The following is a 17,565-nucleotide window of genomic DNA, read 5'->3' as shown; positions in this document are numbered from 1 at the left end:
GTTATCCAAGCCAGGTGGGCTGCTTGGAGCATTCACAACAGGGGCCAATCCCCGGTGACCTCATATGTTTGATTCGGTCTTTCTCATCTGATGGGAGGTTTCTCTGCCAAGCCCTCCATGTTGTCTTGCATACACTGAGAGGGAGCGTGGCTTCAAAAAGTGGTTCTCAAGTTTAAGAGTATATCAGAATCATCTAGAGGACTTAATAAAACACAGATTGCTAAGTCCCACCTCCAGAATTTCTGATTCGGTCGGTGTCAGGCTCACAGGCCCCAAAATGTGCATTTAGGAGCACCTGGCTGGCTCAGTCAATAGAGCATCCGACTCTTAATCCCGGGGTTGTGAGTTCAAGTCTCGTGTTGGGCATGGAGACTACTTTTTTTTTTTTTTAACAACGTGCATTTAGGGGCACCTGGGTGGCTCATTCAGTTAAGCAGTCGACTCGACTTCGGTTCGGGTCATGATCTCCTGGTTCACGAGTTCGAGCCCCAAGTCAGCCTCTGTGCTCCCAGCATGGAGCCTGCTTCAGATCCTCTGTCTCCCTCTCTCTGCCCCTCCCCCACTCACCCTTGCATGCTCTCTCTCTCTCAAATAAAATAAATGTTAAAAAAATGTTTTAAAACATGCATTTTAAAAAATGTTTATTTATAGCAAGTTCTCAGGTAATATTGATGGTACTGGTCTGGGGGCCACACTATGAGGACCACTGGCTTGGAAGATGAGTTCCAACCCTGACTTTAACATTTTCCGGTGAGTCCTCGGGCAAATTATTTATCTTTCCAACCTTAACCTCTTCATCTGCCAAATGAGCTAATACTTAACTCACATGGTTGTTATGAGAAGTAAATAAGGTTAAATGTGTGAAGCATTCACCAAAGCACTCATACAAAGACCTCAATACTTGGCAGCTAGTATGATAATGATATTAAATTAGTTTATCTCAACCAATAACAACAAAGAAATTGACCCAGGAAGCCAGTTGGATACGAAATATCTTCCTCGGATAACACACAAAGTGACACGTACAAATTGGTCATTGACTGCCATTTCTTTTCCAAAGTATGTGACTTAGAGCATCACTTTTCAGTATTTCATGTACATATGAATCTCCAGTTCATGCAGAGTCTGTTTCAGTAGGTGCTATAGACTGAATTGTGCCCCACTCTGTTTATATATTGAAGCCCTACCTCCCAGTGTGATGGTATTTTGAACTGAGGCCTTTGGGGGTGGTAATTAGGTTAGATAGGGTCATGAGAATAGGGCCTTTGTGATGGGATTAGTTCCCTTATAAGAGGCACCAGAGCATGTTGTGTCTTTACCATGTAGAGAAGGTGGCCATCTCTGAGGCAAGAGGGCCCTAACCAGAGCCCTACCAGGCTGGATGCTGAACTGGGACTTCTAGCCTCCTCAACTGTGAGAAAAGACACTTCTGTTATTTAAGCACCTGATTATGGAACTTTGTCATGGCAGCCATAGCAAACTAAGACAGTAAGTAGGTCTGATGTTGTACCCAACATTCTGATTTCTAACCAGCTCCCAGGTGGTGCAGATACTGTTGCTCACAGACCACACTTTGAGTAGCACGGGTCTGAGAGAGTTACTGTAAAGGCTGTATATTTTCCCTGATGAGGAGTGTTTTAAATGTTCTGCAAAACTACAACAGAGATCTGCTATAATCCCAAGCCTCTAATGGGCCTAGCACATCATAGGCACTCAGCAAATTATTGTTAGATAAAGGAATGAATGAGCTAAGGGTTTTGTCTGACAGCTGGCTGCCTGGCCTAGTGGGAAGAACTTTGGACTTGGAAGACCTTTGGAAGTATCCAGGATAAGTCAGGTAGCTTCTGTGAGCTGGATTTCTTCTCTGAGACATGGGAATGATAACACTGCCCAAGAGTATGGTAAAGATTAAATGAGGGGTTCCTGGTTGGCCCACTCAGTAGAGCACGTGACTCTTGATCTCAGAGTTGTGAGTTCAAGCCCTATCTTGGGGGTAAAGTTTACCTTTTTAAAAAAAAAAATTTTAATGTTTATTTATTTTTGAGACAGAGAAGAGACAGAACATGAACGGGGGAGGGTCAGAGAGAGGGAGACACAGAATCCGAAACAGGCTCCAGGCTCTGAGCTGTCAGCACAGTGCCCGACGCGGGGCTTGAACCCACGGACCGCGAGATCGTGACCTGAGCCGAAGTCGGCTGCCCAACCGACTGAGCCACCCAGGCGCCCCAAGTTTACCTTTTTTAAAAAATGTGGTTTTTTAAGATTAAGTAAGATTGTAACCAGGAATGTGTCATAAACAGCACCTGACTCACACAAAAAGTCACAGGGTAAGCTGAGCCCCATGAACAAGTTTCTTGGCTTCTGAATTGGAACTCCTTGACCCAAGGCTCATATTGGCCTCCTGCACCTGGAGGTTGGCCAGGCTTTCCTGGTCAGGGTAGCCAGTAGGGTTTGCAGCAAGCCCAGCTGGGAGGATAAGGGAATGGCAGGACAGGAAGGGCAAGGGACGGAAAAAAATATATCTTGCTGTAGTTTTTATTTAATTTTTTATGTCAGCTTAAGAACCACTTTTTGGAGGGATCTGGGTGGCTCAGTTGAGTAAGCGTCCAAACCTTGATTTTGGCTCAGGTCATGATCTCAGTTTCTGAGTGAGACCCCCACATCAGGCTCCACACCGACAGTACGGAGCCTGCTTAGGATTCTCTTCTCCTTTTCTTTCTGCCCCCCGCCCCCACTTGTACACAAGTGCTCTGTCTCTCTCTCTCTCTCAAAATAAATAAACTAAACAGAAAAAAAGGAAAAAAACCCACTTTTTGTTTTCTGTGAATTGTCTGCGCCTGGCCTTTGCCCATTGTTTTTTTTTCACTATATGGTTTGTCTGTTATAATTATTTGCAGGAGCTCTTTATATTTTAGAAAAAAAGTACTTTTTCTGTGGTCTGGGTTGCATGTATTTATTTTATTTTATTTTATTTTTAATTAAATTAATTTTAATTGAATTAAATGTAATTATTCATTGTTTAACTTACATCCAAGTTAGTAGCATATACTGCAAAATGATTTCACGGGTAGATTCCTCAATGCCCCTTACACATGTAGCCCATTCCCCCCCCACAACCCCTCCAGTAACCCTCTGTTTGTTCTCCATATTTATGAGTCTCTTATGCTTTGTCCCCCACCCTGTTTTCATATTATTTTTGCTTCCCTTCCCTTATGCTCATGTGGTTTGTATCTTAAAGTCCTCATACGAGTGAAGTCATACGATATTTGTCTTTCCTTGACAGACTAATTTTGCTTAGCATAATACCCTCTAGTTCTATCCACATACTTGCAAATGACAAGATTTCATTCTTTTTAATTGCCGAGTAATACTCTATTGTATATATATATATGTATATATATGTATATATACATATATATGTATATATGTACGTATAAATATATATCATATATATGTCATATATATATATATATATATATATATATATATATATATACCACATCTTCTTTATCCATCATCCATTGATGGACATTTGGGCTCTTTCCATACTTTGGCTGTTGTCGATCGCGTTGCTATAAACATTGGGGTGCACGTGCCCCTTCGAAACAACACACCTGCATCCCTTGGGTAAATACCTAGTAGTGCAACTGTTGGGTCATAGGGTATTTCTATCGTTAATATTTTGAGGAAACTCCATTCTGTTTTCCAGAGTGGCTGCACCAGTTTGCATTCCCAGTAGCAGTGCGAAAGAGATACTCTCTCTCCACATCCTGGCCCACATCTATCGTACCGTCGTCTGAGTTATTAACGTCAGCCACTCTGACAGGTGTGAGGTGGTAACTCACGGTGGTTTTGATTTGTATTTCCCTGACGATGAATGTTGTTGAGCATTTTTTCACGTGTCGATTGGCCATCTGGATGTCTTCTTTGGAGAAGTGTCTATTCATGTCTTTTGCCCGTATCTTCACTGGATTATTTGTTTTTGGGTGTGGAGTTTGATAAGTTCTTTATAGATTTTGGAGACTAACCCTTTATCTCATATGTCATTTGGACATATCTTCTCCCATTCAATCAGTTGCTTTCAGTTTTGCTGATTGTTTCCTTTGCAGTACAGAAGGTCCCAGTAGTTCATTTTGCTTTTGTTTCCCTTGCCTCCGGAGACCTGTTGAGTAAGAAGTGCTACAGCCGAAGTCAAAGAGGTTTCTGCGTTTTTCTCCTCTAAGATTCTGATGGTTTTCTATCTGACATTAAGGTGTTTCATCCATTTCGAGTTTCTTTTTGTGTGTGGTATAAGAAAGTGGTCCAAGTCCATTTTTTCTGCATGTTGCCGTCCAGTTTTCCCAGCACGGTCTGCTGAAGAGACTGTCTTTCTTCCGTTGGATACTCTTTCCTGCTTTGTCAAAGATTAGTTGGCCATATGTTTGTGGATCCATTTCTGGGTTCTCTATTCCGTGCCATTGATCTCAGTGTCTGTTTTTGCAAGAGTACCACACTGTCCAGATGATTACAGCTTTGCGATACATCTTGAAGTCTGGGAGTGTGATGCCTCAGCTTCAGTTTTCTTTTTCAAGATTGCGTTGGCTATTTGGGGTCTTTTCTGGTTCCATACAAACTTTGGGATTGTTTCTTCTAGCTCTATTGAAGAATGCTGGTGTTATTCTGATAGGGATTGCACCAATATTCATTGTTAACTGATTTGTCCTTAATCTCCTGTAACGTGATGTGACACACCTGGGCAGGTGCTGGAAGCAGAGACCGGACAGACCCCGCTCCTGCCCTGGGGGGTGCATCCAGCTGCAGACGGGGACTGAGACACTTGCCCGGATGGCCAGAATACCAGGCAGAACAGGAAAGCCAAAGAGAGATGAACAATTGCTTGGGGCGTTCAGATGATAGCAACCCCCCTCTCAGCAAAACCCAATGAGCGAGTATAAGATGGTCTGTCTGATACAGGGGCCCCCGGATGGCTCAGTCGCTTGGGTGTCCAACTTGGGCTCAGGTCCTGAACTCGCGGTTCCCGGTTTCAAGCCCCGCCTCGGGCTCTGTGCTGACTCTCACAGTCAGGAGCCTGCTTCAGATTCTGTGTCTCCATCTCCCCGTCTCCCTCTGCCCGTCCCCTGTTCATTCTCTGTCTCTCAAAAATAAATAAACGTTAAAACAAAATTAAAAAAAGGATGGTCTGATACACGCATATCTGAACACAGATCTGGGAGTAGGAGGCGCAAAGAGTCCTATGCCGTCAGGTCAGGTGCAAGCGAAGCCCATTATGTATCGTTTCATGTGCACTTCATTCATTCATTCACCAAATTTCTTTTTTTTTCTTAGTTTTTATTTAAGTGTATTTATTTATTTTGAGAGAGAGAGGGAGGGGGAGAGAGAGAGAGAGAGAGAGAGAGAGAGAGAGAGAGAGAGAGAGGGAGAGAGAGAGAATCCCAAGCAGGCTCTGTGCTGTCAGCGAAGAACCCGATGCAGGGCTCCATCTCACAAATCGTGAGGTCACGACCTGAGCCAAAGTCAAGAGTCGGACCCTTAACCCACCGAGCCACCCAGGCGCCCGAAATTTCTTTTTTTCAACAACTATTTCTCTGGTGCCACATGTGTGCTGAGCACTGTCCAGTAGCTAGGGGCTAAAAGAGCTATTGATAGGATTCATTCACAGAAAGAAGCAGGAATAGACGCAAGGGCTGGAGCTGGGAGGGATGGGGGGGGGGGGAGGGGGAATTCCTCCAGCGGCCCAGCCCCGCCTCCCGAGATGTGGCAGGCCTCCTCCCTGCCCTACACTTTCTACCACCTGCCTTCCGCCTTGCAGGGACGCTACCACCGGCTCCGGGAAGCCCCTCCCGCAGACCTGCCGCTCCCCTGCCTCAGAAGGAGCTGCTCGACCGACAGATACCAAGGTCGTCTTTGCGCCGGCGTGCGACCCATTTAATACGGTAAGGTCTCGGAGTTTCTAGGGAAAGGGTCTTGCGACTTTGCCTTCCCTCAAGAAGACCCTCCGCCAAGAGGTCCTTTCCACAGGCCCCTCTTGACGGCACCCGCTTTCCTCTTTGGTCCCGTCTTTAGTCTCCGTTATGTACAAAAGCGGAGACCGACCGCCAGCGCGGCTTCGACTCTCAGCGCGCGGAAGCGATCCCGGGGTCCAGTGGGCCCGCTTTAGCCACGCCTCCGCGGGCGGGAAAAGGCGGGGAATTCAAATTAGGAACGGCGTTGGGTGAGAGCGACGAAGCGTCGACAGAAACACAGATTCTCTTTTAAAAGGTAGAGGATTTAAAACCCTGCCCAAGAGCCTACTGCCTGGGGTGGCTCCCATACCAAAGTCCGAGAAGCGAGGGAAGGGAGACCTCGAAGGAGGGTGACGTGGCTCACCGTGAGTGCAATGTGGATGGCGACAGGGCGGTGGCGGGGAGGCGGGCAGGGCCGGTATCGCTTCTCGGCCTTTTGGCTAAGATCAAGTGTAGTATCTGTTCTTATCAGTTTAATATCTGATACGTCCTCTATCCGAGGACAATATATTAAATGGATTTTTGGAGCTGGGAGATGGAATAGGAGCTTGCTCCGTCCACTCCACGCATCGACCTGGTATTGCAGTACTTCCAGGAACGGTGCACCCCCGCTCGGGGGACAACGTCTGTGGTGCCTAAAGTCAGTTTTTGTTCTTATTTTGGTGTTATTCTTCTACGTGCTTTCCTGCGTTGTGAGCTTTCTTTCTGCAGTTTGGGATGTTTTTACGTTCTGCGGGAACTTTCCTGCTGTCTCTGGAAAGCAGCTTGGTGGGAAACGCGCATATACCTTTGGTCGTTGGTTCTTGGTTCCACGCAGTACGGGGAGGGATGCTCACTCCCGTGACAAGTCTTCCACGTGGCCCTATCTCTGCTATTCTTTGTTTTTCGTGTTTCTGTGTGGGGCGTGTGGAAACTTAACGGCTGACGTCTTTAAACGGTAGTTCTTTCTTCGATGGAAGGCTGCTACGAGATCCATCGCGGGAAGCCCATACCCCCACGTGGCGTATCTCCTGAACCGCGCTTCTTTTTACCTTCTGCCCCGGTAAGACGTTTACCTAACCTCATCATCGTTCGTGGTACGAGACGGACGTCGCCACGTAGTGAAAAGCCGAGGCTTCACGGCCCCGGAAGGTCTGTGACATCTCTTTCTTTTACAACCCCTTAAAAGTGTCCGTTGTTGACGCACACCTTCCAAGAGTGGACCGGGCCAAATGTGGGTGCGGGCTGTAGTCTGCCAACCCCTGATATAAAACACCTTTTTGTCTTGTCATGGAGATGCCTCCCTTCAGGCTTCTTGACAGTCCGCTGCCACAACTAGGGAAAGGCCTTACATTTACAAGTGGCTGTGGCTCGTGACCAAAGTGGAAACGGAGAGTTCCTGCTCACTTGTGTCTCCCGGCTTTTCCATCCATGTTAATTAAGTACATTTGTTGAGCACGCACACTGTACACTCTTCCTTAAATGCCTTTGTGTTGGCGGACGTTTCCAGGGTTTCTTCCTTAAACGCGTGGTTCCTGCAGTTTCCCTCCACCTGTCATCACCAGGACTTTTTATGTTTTAGGGCAGATCGGGATTAAAATCTCCGCCAGCGCTCAAGAGGACTCATGATTATAACAACTGAATGAATCTAGGGGGGCCTGGGTGGCTCAGTCAGTTAAGCATCCAACTCCTGGTCTCAGCTAGGTCATGAACCCTCCTCGGTTGGTGAGTTTGAGCCCCACCTCGGGCTCTGGGCTGACAGCGTGGAGCCTGCCTGGGTTTCTCATTCTCCTCTTTCTCTGCCCCTCCCCGACTCACGTTCTCTCTCTCTCTCTCTCTCTCTCTCTCTCTCTCTCTGTCTCTCAAAATAAACAAATAAGTAAATATTTTAAAAATTAGAAAAGAAAGAAGAATGCTGAAAACTTTCCGAATTCTGGAGGGATCATGTAGGGAGAAAAAGTAAATGTTTCATCTTTGTTTACAAAGGTATAATTTGCCAAATTGTCGATAGCTTAAGAGAAAAGATAAAAAAGGTTTCAAAAAAAATCTGGAAACACAAAACATTAAAGAACAAGCAATGAAGTCATAAAAATGATCCTCCTCCTCAACTCATTCAGTCTCATGTAATTAATATTTATTCTACTTGAGTCCAGTTTTTCCATTAGTTGTGGAAATTTTTACCCAGTTCTGTTTTGTGATCTTAGACTTATCAAAACCTTGGACTTGCCGGGGCGCCTGGGTGGTTCAGTTGTTTAAGTGCCGGGCTCTTGAGTGCAGCTCAGGTCACCATCTCACGGTCTGTGGGATCGAGCCCTGGCGTGGGGCTCTGTGCTGACAGCACGGAGTCTGCTTGGGATTCTCCACCCCCCCCCCCCCGGCCCTCCCACACTTTCTCTTTCTCTCTCTCTCTCTCTCTCTCTCTCCCTCCCTCCCTCTCAAAATAAATAAACTTAAGGGAGAGAGAGAGAGAGAGAGAGAAAGGAAAGAAAGAAAGAAAGAAAGAAAGAAAGAAAGAAAGAAAGAAAGAAAGAAAGAAAGAAAAAGAAATTGTACTTGTCAAAATACAAGGGATGGATGAAATCGGTCCCCATCATGGAGTGTTACCATCTGAGGGGGGTCTCAACAGGAAGCCTGGGGTACACACCCTCTTGTGTCTGACACCTGGATGACCTTGAACCTTCGGGTCTCAGGACCTTGGTTTTCTTGTCACCTAAGTTAAGCACAGGATGGATGACTCCCAAGGTGCTGGGTGGTCCTGACGCACAGGGGGCGGCGGGCTGGGGGTGTGTGGGGGGGAGGTCCTTCCCTTAGCTGCTCCCTGCTTCCCCCTGCTGCCCCCAAAGAGAAAAAGAAAATCGGTTCATCCGGCTGAGATGATGACTCAGCCCTAGAGGCAGGTGCAGTGCAGGTAAAGGAGCCGGCTGCCTGGCAACCCACTTTGGATCTTAAACCCCTGGCCAGGCACCCAACGTTCTGCCCTCAGCAGCCAGGTGTCCAGCTCCTTGAGTCCGCCCCCCACACATCTGAGTCTGTCTCCCAAGTCCGGTTAGCTTGAAATCTCTTTCTGAGAGTGTGCTTTTCTCATCCGTTAAGTGGGGATCGTGAACGCTGATTGATCCACTTTCCTCAGAAAGTGGATGGGAACGAGAGGACCCGTCAATCGCAAAGACGCAAAACCAACCAGCCAAGAGGAAGGGTCCCCTTAATTCTGTGGGAGGAAGCAGAGCAAGACAGCTGAGGATGTTGGGAGGTGGGGCCTCGGCAGCCTGGATCTCTTTGGATGTAAAATACGATAAGTAACACCTTCTCTTTGGGATTGTTGGAAGACCAAAAGGACAATGTGGGGATTTGCCGACCCGGCCCACGGTGGGTGCCCAAGGTGGGTGCCCAAGGATGGCAGGCAAGTTTTGAAGCCCGGTTCTTGGGGGAGTCTAACTAGTTTTATGGATCCAGTCTAGCTGGGCATGAAACTTGCTGTCCAGCACACAAACCCTGATATTCTTTCTAGCCCCGGGATCCCGAACGCGGTCGGGGCGGGAGGTTGGGGGGGGGGGGGGGCAGGCACTCTGCTGGCCCTTGCAACTGCCTTGATCACGTGTAACTATCCAGGCTTTTCAGGCTGGCTTGGGGTAACACCGCCCGGCCCCATCAAAGAAATGCAGCGTGAACAGTCCCACACCTCTTGGCTCCTGTCTCTCAAGGAACATGCAAGTGAATCTAATTAATGACCTTCAGTATCTTCTGTGCTTTTTTATTATCCCATCCACAGTTCCTGGAGCCTTCCGGTCACTTACAATTCAAACAAAAGAAACACCAAAAAGCTAGCTCGTGTGTCATGGGCTCCTTTTCTCTGTCTCGGCACCAGAAGGTTCTAGAAACCGTTTGCAGACTCTCCTCAGGGACTCAGAAGGTCAGGGCGAGAGAAGGGTGGAGAGAAATTGGGTTGCATGTATCGGTAGTGAGAGTGGAGATCCTGAGGAATATATCTGCTGCTTCTGCCGGTCTCTCTCCCTCAGTCATCAAGTGCCGTCGCCGAGCACTTCTCAAACGGTCCCGTACGCACACGCACACGCACACACACAAACACACACGCCAGGAGAGTCTTGTTAACAAGCCCGTGGTCCTGCGTTTCCAGCATGCTCACGGGACCCTAATGCTGCTGATCTGGAGACCTCGCTTTGAGCAGCGAGACTGCGGTAAAATGTCCCACCTCGGGTCTTTTGTATTTCTTTTTTTTTTAAGTTTATTTACTTATTTGTGTGTGTGTGTGTGTGTGTGTGTGTGTGTGTGTGTGTGTGTGTGAGAGAGAGAGAGAGAGAGAGAGAGAGAGAGAGAGAATCCCAAGTAGTCTCCGCACTGCCCATTGAGGGGCTCGAACTCACACACTGTGAGATGGTGACCTGAGCCGAAATCAGGAACCGATGGTTGCTTAACCAGCTGAGCCGTCCGGGCGCGCCTGCATCAAAAATGTTAAAAACAGGTTATCAGAAGAATTTTTAAGAGAAAAATCCAGGGGTGCCTGGCGGGCCAGTGGGTAGAGCATGTGATTCCTGATCTTGGAGTTGTTGTGAGTTCGAGCCCCACGTTGGGTGTAGCGATTACTTAAAACTAAAATCTTTTTAAAACGAGAGAGAGAGAAGAAAAATCCGGAAATATATCTAAATACGTATGAGGACTTTTTTTTTTTTTTTTTCATGATCAGGGTGGCGTCTGAACCTGACGGTCCGTGGGCTATTATTCCGTATAGGATGCCGGGACGGCTGGGTAGCCATCCAGAAAAAGTAACGTCAGACTTATACTCCCAATTCCTGCACTAGGACGGATACGAAGAAGTGTGATCTGTGCTCGAGGTGGAAATGCAAAATGATGAACAATTGAAAGGACAACGGGCAAAGAATAGAGACACTCAGTAACTTGACCAAACTCACAAGAAGCCGGTGCGTGAACCGGAATGAGAAACCATTAATCTGCAATGGGAAATACTCCTTTGCGATGACAGAACACGCATGTCTGCCATCCCAGGCACCTCACTGCACAGATCAAGATGCCCGTGACGTTCCGTGAGGGAGCCCGGTGGGGCGCCTGGCTGGCTCCTTCAGAAGAGCATGGGACTCTCGATGATCTCAGGGTCGTGAGTTCAGACCCCATGTTGGGCATGGAGCCTACTTTAAATAAATAAATAAATAAATAAATAAATAAATAAATAAATAAATAAGTGAGCACGCACGCACGCACAAGATGACCAGATAAACGTGGAAGCGAGCAGAAAGTTGGTAGAACGCAGTGAGGGTCATAATTACCACAAGCCAGGAGGTCTGCCGGTCACCTTCCATATGTAGAGATCACATTATATAATATTTATTCATTCACTTATTCGACCAAATATACGAAGTGTCCAGTATATGCCAGGTACTGTCCTAAGCACTGGAAATATAAAGAACAAAAACAAACAACAAACAAACAAACAAAAAACAGGTAAGGGAGAACAGGGGCCCTGAGTGGAGGAGGGAAGATTAAGATTCTATGGCTGCTGTCAGTACTCTCCCTTTCCAGATGAGGAGCTACAGAGAAGTGAATGGCCTGAGGTGTTTTCCCTGTGCTTGGTTCTCACAGATATACTACGTACCAAACATGTTTTGTTATTCCCTCTTTTGAAAAAAATGTTTCTTTGTTTGTTTGTTTATTGAGAGAGAGAGAGAGAGAGAGGGGCGAGCGCGCGCATGAGCGCACGATCAAGGGAGGGGCGGAGAGAGAGGGAGACCCAGGATCCGAAGCAGGTTCCGTGCTGTTGGCGCAGAGCCGGATGAGGGGCTCCATCCAACTCACCGACCTTGAAGATCAGGACCAAAGCCAAAGTGGGGCGCTTAACCGACTGAGCCACCCAAGCACCCCACGTGTCGTTATTCCTAATAATTCTGTCTAATGATTTCTCATCTCATCATCTCTTAGTTTACAGGACAATGGGCAAATGGTTTATTGAAGGCGGAGGGTGAAGCGAGGAGGACAAAGTCCAGGCTAGGTCACACCAGGCAAACTGGGTTTAGACGGCTTCCGTCCTGTCCGCCCCCGCACACCTACCTGTGTGTCAGGCTCAGCAACGCTTAGTGTCCTCCTGGGCTGGACACACAAGAATAACTTTTCTTTTTCTTGCTTGCTTGCTTGCTTTTTTTTTTTTTTTTTTTTTTTTTCCTCCCTGTGCTCTTTCCAGGCCCTGAGCTCTTGGCTTCCTAGACCTTACCCAGCCTCTTCACCTACTAAGCTGTGTGGTCTCGGACAAATTGCTAAACCTCTCTGTCTCAACTGTTCCATCTGTAGGTAAACTTTGCAAGTGTGACCCGAAAAGAAAGCACTGGACACAAGTCGGACCCAAACAACCAATGTGTCCTATTGTATTGTGTACTGCCGCTCCGTTGTTTCAGTGTCACAATCGATGGCCCCTTCACTGGTACCTCGTGGGACCCAGGACCCATATTCTAGACGGCTTAAATTGAGGTCACCTCATTTTAAGCTACGTTTCGTGCTCCCTCGACCCCATTCAGGAAGGCACGAAGGTTTCCCCCTCTCGACCCGGGACACTGAGGCTCGACTGGGGTCGGGTCAAGTAGTTTGCCCAAGAGCCCTGCTGACCAAGGCAGGGTAGCAGCCCTGTTAGGGCCCAGTCTCGGGTCCCCACTTCTCTCTGGAGCCCTTTCCAGGAGACCTCAGCCGGGCGCTTCTCGGTTCCCAGCACCCTGGAGACAGCAAGCCCCGTAGGGTCCTACAGTGATGACGGGACGGGACGGGACGACGTTCTTCAAACTCGGACCGCTCTGCTCCAGCCCCCTTCCACACACTCCCCAGTTCCCAGACCCCCATCCCCACCTCCCCCTTGGTCCTGCCTTTACGCAGGCAAAAGCTTTAAACCAACTGAGAGCTTGGCCTCAACCTAGGTTCTGCTCCAGCCCACAAAGCCCTTCCAGAGAACTGGGAAGTGGTGGGCGCGGTTACACCTCGCCGCGCGGAAGGGGCGGGGCATTCAAATGAGAAATGGCCTCTGGGTGAGCGACGAAGCAACGACAGAGAACACAATTTCTCTTTTAAAAGGCAGAGATTTCAAAATCTGCACAAGAGCCTGCTGCCTAGTGTGGCCCCCATACCAAAGTCCGAGAAGCGAGGGAAGTGAGACCTCGAAGGAGGGTGACCTGGCTCACCGTGAATGCAATGTGGATGACGGCAGGGCGGTGGCAGGGAGGCGACCTACGGGCGGCATCGCTTCTCGGCCTTTTGGCTAAGATCAAGTGTAGTATCTGTTCTTATCAGTTTAATATCTGATACGTCCTCTATCCGAGGATAACATATTAAATGGGTTTTTGGAGCTGGGAGATGGAATAGGAGCTTGCTCCGTCCACTCCACGCATCGACCTGGTATTGCAGTACTTCCAGGAACGGTGTCTTCCTCCCTCTGGGGGGAGGTAGTAATTGTGGTGCTCAAGATCAGCGTGCGGTTGTAAGCGTGCTTCGGGTCCTGCTCGTGTGGGTGTTGGGGGACGCATCGCCAGGCGTTTGCAGTTCCTCTTCTTCTTCTGGGGGCTGGCGTGCCCGACGCCGGGCGCCTGTAAGATAGCGCGGACCCTTGCTTTTTCTGAAACCGTTGTTGTCAGCTGCGTCTTCTGGGCAGTAGCAACTAGGAGTCACTTCGCAACGACACCTGCTGTGAGGGCTTAAGTTTCCAAATCCTTGCTCCCAGGTGGGACGGGTGTGGAGTCCGACTAAGCCCGACACACGGTCACCTCTCTTACTACTTCCGTCTGCTGGTCGTGCTCCTGAGTGGGGTCTATGGCATGTAAGTGACTGAATACTGTAAGCAGGTGGTTTGTTTGTTTTGTCTTAATTTTAGTGTTTACTTGTTTTTCAAACAGAGTGTGAGCGGAAGAGGGGCAGAGAGAGAGAGACCCCCCCCCCCCCCGCCCCGACACGGGCCGGAACCCACGAACTGCGAGATCATGATCTGAGAGCCGAAGTCGGAGGCCCAACCAGACTGCGCCACCCAGGCGCCCCAAGTCGGTGGTCATTTTTTAGGAGGAAGGTTATCATCGTAGGAGGTCATTACCTACAAAGTGCTCCCTTTTGCCTTCTGCACAAAGGTGAAATATTTTCTTCATCTCACCGTTGGTGGTATGAGATGGGGGCGGCGGGGGGGGGGGGGGCATGCATGCTTTCTCTCGAAAGGGCCAGCCACATCGTAGAAAGTTGAGGCTCCACGGGCCCCCAAAGGTCTCTGTGACATATTCTTTCTTTTACAACCCTTTAAAAATGTACGATCCGTTGTTAACGTGCACCTTACAAGAGCGGACCGGGCCAAATAGGGGTACCGGCTGTAGTCGGCCGACGCCTGGTATAAAGTACCCACTTTCTGTCTTGTCAGGGAGATGCTTCCCCTTCAGGCTTCTTGACAGTCCGCTGCCACAACTAGAGAAAGGCCTTACATTTACAAGTGGCTGTGGCTCGTGCCCACAGTGGAAACGGAGAGTTCCTGCTCACTCACTTGTCTCTCCCAGGTTTTCCATTTATGGGAAATACATTTGTGGAGCACCCACGATGTACACACCTTTTTTTTTTTTTTTTTTTTTTTTTTAAGGTTTTTACATTTTGTTTGTTTGGAGAGAGGCAGAGAGCACAAGCAGGGGAGGGGCAGAGAGAGAAGAGGGGAACAGAGGATCCAAAACAGGCTCTGTGCTCACAGCGGAAAGCCTGATGCGGGGCCGGAACTCAGGAACCCTGAGATAGATGATCATGACCTGAGCCCTAGTCAGGCGCTTCACCGACTGAGCCGCCCAGGCGCCCCCACAAGGTACACTCTTGATTAAAAAAATACCTTTGTGTTGGCGGACATTTCCAGGGTTTCCCTGCAGTTTCTGTCCACCTGTAATCATCGGGTCTTTTTTATACTCCTATATTGTTTTAGGGCAGATCTGGATTAAAATCTCTGCTGGCGCTGAGGGGGACCCATGATTATTAAAAAAAAAAAAGGAATCTAGGGGTGCCTGGATGGCTCCGTCGGTTAGGCGTCCGACGTTTGGTTTCGGCTCAGGTCGTGATCTCACCACGGTTGGTGAGTTTGAGCCCCACGTGAGGCCCTGCTCTGACAGGGCGGATCTTGCTTGGGATTCTCTCGCTCTCCCCCTCCCCTGCTCGGTCGCGCTCTCTCGAAATAAATGAACGTAAAATGTTTTAAAGTAAATAATAACAATAAACAAAAATGAATCTAGCTAACAACAGTATCCCTCCACCCAATCCATACACCTCCTTCTACAAAACTGTGTCCTACCTGAGGAAAAATATGTGACACTCTCTACTTAAAAAGAGACTTCTTGGGGCGCCTGGGTGGCGCAGTCGGTTAAGCGTCCGACTTCAGCCAGGTCACGATCTCGCGGTCCGTGAGTTCGAGCCCCGCGTCGGGCTCTGGGCTGATGGCTCAGAGCCTGGAGCCTGTTTCGGATTCTGTGTCTCCCTCTCTCTCTGCCCCTCCCCCGTTCATGCTCTGTCTCTCTCTGTCCCCAAAATAAATAAACGTTGAAAAAAAAAAAAAAAAAAAAAAAAGAGACTTCTTTTCCTCTCCTAGGCTGACACAGAAAGAAGGAAAGAAAGAAGAGACACCCAAATCTAGAACACCGACCACGTAATTTCTTCTCGTGTTCCTAGTCTGTTGCCCTGTGTCGTTATGTGCCCTTTTACGGGTCCCCTCAGGTCCCGACAGAAATAGCAAGATGTCATCTCTCCATGCCTCCTTAGCCTCATGAGACCCCGGACCTCCCCTTTCCCACTCATTTCTTTTCCTTCTCCCCAAGTGCTAGCAAGTTTGAGCACGTTTGGGACTGGATGGTTGGAGTATTAAGGTAGGCTCCTGGGGTGCTGATAGAAGGCAGGGGGAACCAACGAGTGAGTGTTACAAATTGGGGTTTATGCGTTCAGGAAACATGTCTTGAATGACTGCTATGTGCTAAGACCGAGAGACAGATGCCTAGGTATGAAAGAGGCAGACGGGCCTCCCTACCCCGAGAAACCTTACAGTCCCGACAGAGAAAGCGGAGCAACCAATCATGGTGGGACCCGGGATCGTCTCCTGAACTGAAATTTCTAAAACCCCCGCAGAGGATTTCTTCTCATGGGTTGGGCACACCCCGTTGCCAGCAAAGCCCACCCTGGGCTCACTGATGCCAGGCGTCCGTTTCTGAGTTCCTGGGAATGGATACCCTACAGTTGAACAGGCAACAGAAAATGGGCAAAGGATAGACAGTCGCCGGCGGGTTGCGGGGGTGGGGGGTGGGGGGTGGGGAGAAAAGCACAGTTACTTAGTTATAGGCTGACATCTGCCCCCCACCCTGGGGCAACGTCACCCCTTCTGTGCCCCCGAGTCTCCGAGGGGCCAAGGGGCCTGGGCCACCCGCTCATCCCAGAGACCCCAGTATCGAATCTATCCCCTCTGTGGCATCACACCGACGGGACAGGATGAGCTGGGCGGCTGGCGCACCAGAGGCCATCAAGAGATACAGGCACTCCGGTGCCCCGCAGTCAGAGAGGGAGGGAAACCCTACAGTGAAAGAAACAGGGCAGCACAGCGTTTAAGGACTCCCATTGTGGGACATCCCCTCCAAAGTCCCGAAAAACTGCTTCCTCTTTATACACCCGCCGCCGCCGCCGCCGCCTACTGAAAGAGAAGGAAACCCAGGGCCCGGTGGGCCTCTGCGGGTTCTGGAAGCAACCCATTCCACACGTAGACACCCTGCTTGGGCTCACGCGCCGCGGGACGTCGGAGACCCTCACCTTGGGAGGCGGGTGCGGAGCAGAGAGAGAAGGGCTCTGAAGGCCTGGCGAGGTGCAGAGGGGCAGCCCTGCTGTTGGGGCCACAGCATCCGGCGGACCCCACCGTGTTGGCGGCTGCGGGCGGGTCTGTGAAGGAAGAGATGCTGTGTGGAGTTTATGGCAAAACCACCACGGGGGCCAAGGGTCACATGGTGGGGGCGGGCGGGGGGGGGGGGCTCCCCTCCCTTCGAGTTCTGGAGCCAGGCCTCCCCCAGGCCCCGAACGCCAGAGACCTCTCCGCCTTCTGAAAAGCAGCTCCTGGCATGCTGCTGGGCCTTTGTAGAGACGGATGCTTACCATGGGACCGTCAGAGACCAGGGCCCCGGACTGTCCCTCAGTCCTAAGATGAACGTAGGGTATCAAGGTCGAGCCCGAGCAGGAATAAGAGCCACTGGACAGCCAACAGAGGAAATGGCCCCGCCGGCCCTTTCTTGGCCACCCCGGACCTGGCACGACGGCACGTGAACAGCGGGGGCTACAGTGGTGGCCGCGGAGGTCGCACACGGGGTCGGCACTGCTCCTCTCGGGGCCCTCAGTGGGGGAGGGGGGGGGATGGTGCAGGGCTCCATGGGGTACTGGGGCCCGACCATATCTACTAGCCATTTCTACTGGGTTTTCACATGCGGGGCTCCTCTAGCCGCCTATCTTTGTTTCCAGAGGCCTCCCGTTGACTGGCCAAGCCTTTGTCCGGTTGCTCAGAGCTCTGAGGCCCTCCTTGCCCACACCTGCCTCCTCCCTCTAC

The 17,565-nt window shown here is 49.7% G+C and overlaps 1 protein-coding gene and 2 non-coding genes across 3 annotated transcripts; all 3 read left to right on the top strand.

Moving 5' to 3' along the window:
- The first annotated feature begins 5,699 nt into the window (after nucleotides 1-5,699).
- LOC105261172 lies at nucleotides 5,700-15,737 on the top strand. The gene is made up of 6 exons (XM_045044179.1): nucleotides 5,700-5,933; nucleotides 6,259-6,367; nucleotides 6,962-7,044; nucleotides 9,751-10,177; nucleotides 10,684-14,104; nucleotides 15,583-15,737. Exons 1-5 carry the CDS (start codon nucleotides 5,700-5,702, stop codon nucleotides 10,764-10,766), a joined length of 936 nt encoding a protein of 311 aa, XP_044900114.1. The 3' UTR covers nucleotides 10,767-14,104; nucleotides 15,583-15,737.
- On the top strand, nucleotides 6,423-6,613 carry LOC111559238. The gene has a single exon (XR_002740203.2). It is a non-coding gene; the product is annotated as a U2 spliceosomal RNA (small nuclear RNA).
- LOC111559363 lies at nucleotides 13,229-13,419 on the top strand. Its single transcript, XR_002740252.2, has one exon. It is a non-coding gene; the product is annotated as a U2 spliceosomal RNA (small nuclear RNA).
- Nucleotides 15,738-17,565: the final 1,828 nt, after the last annotated feature.

Source organism: Felis catus, chromosome E1, assembly GCF_018350175.1.
Source record: "Felis catus isolate Fca126 chromosome E1, F.catus_Fca126_mat1.0, whole genome shotgun sequence".
NCBI classification, from domain to species: domain Eukaryota; kingdom Metazoa; phylum Chordata; class Mammalia; order Carnivora; family Felidae; genus Felis; species Felis catus.
This window is presented reverse-complemented; position numbering and strand designations above follow the sequence as displayed.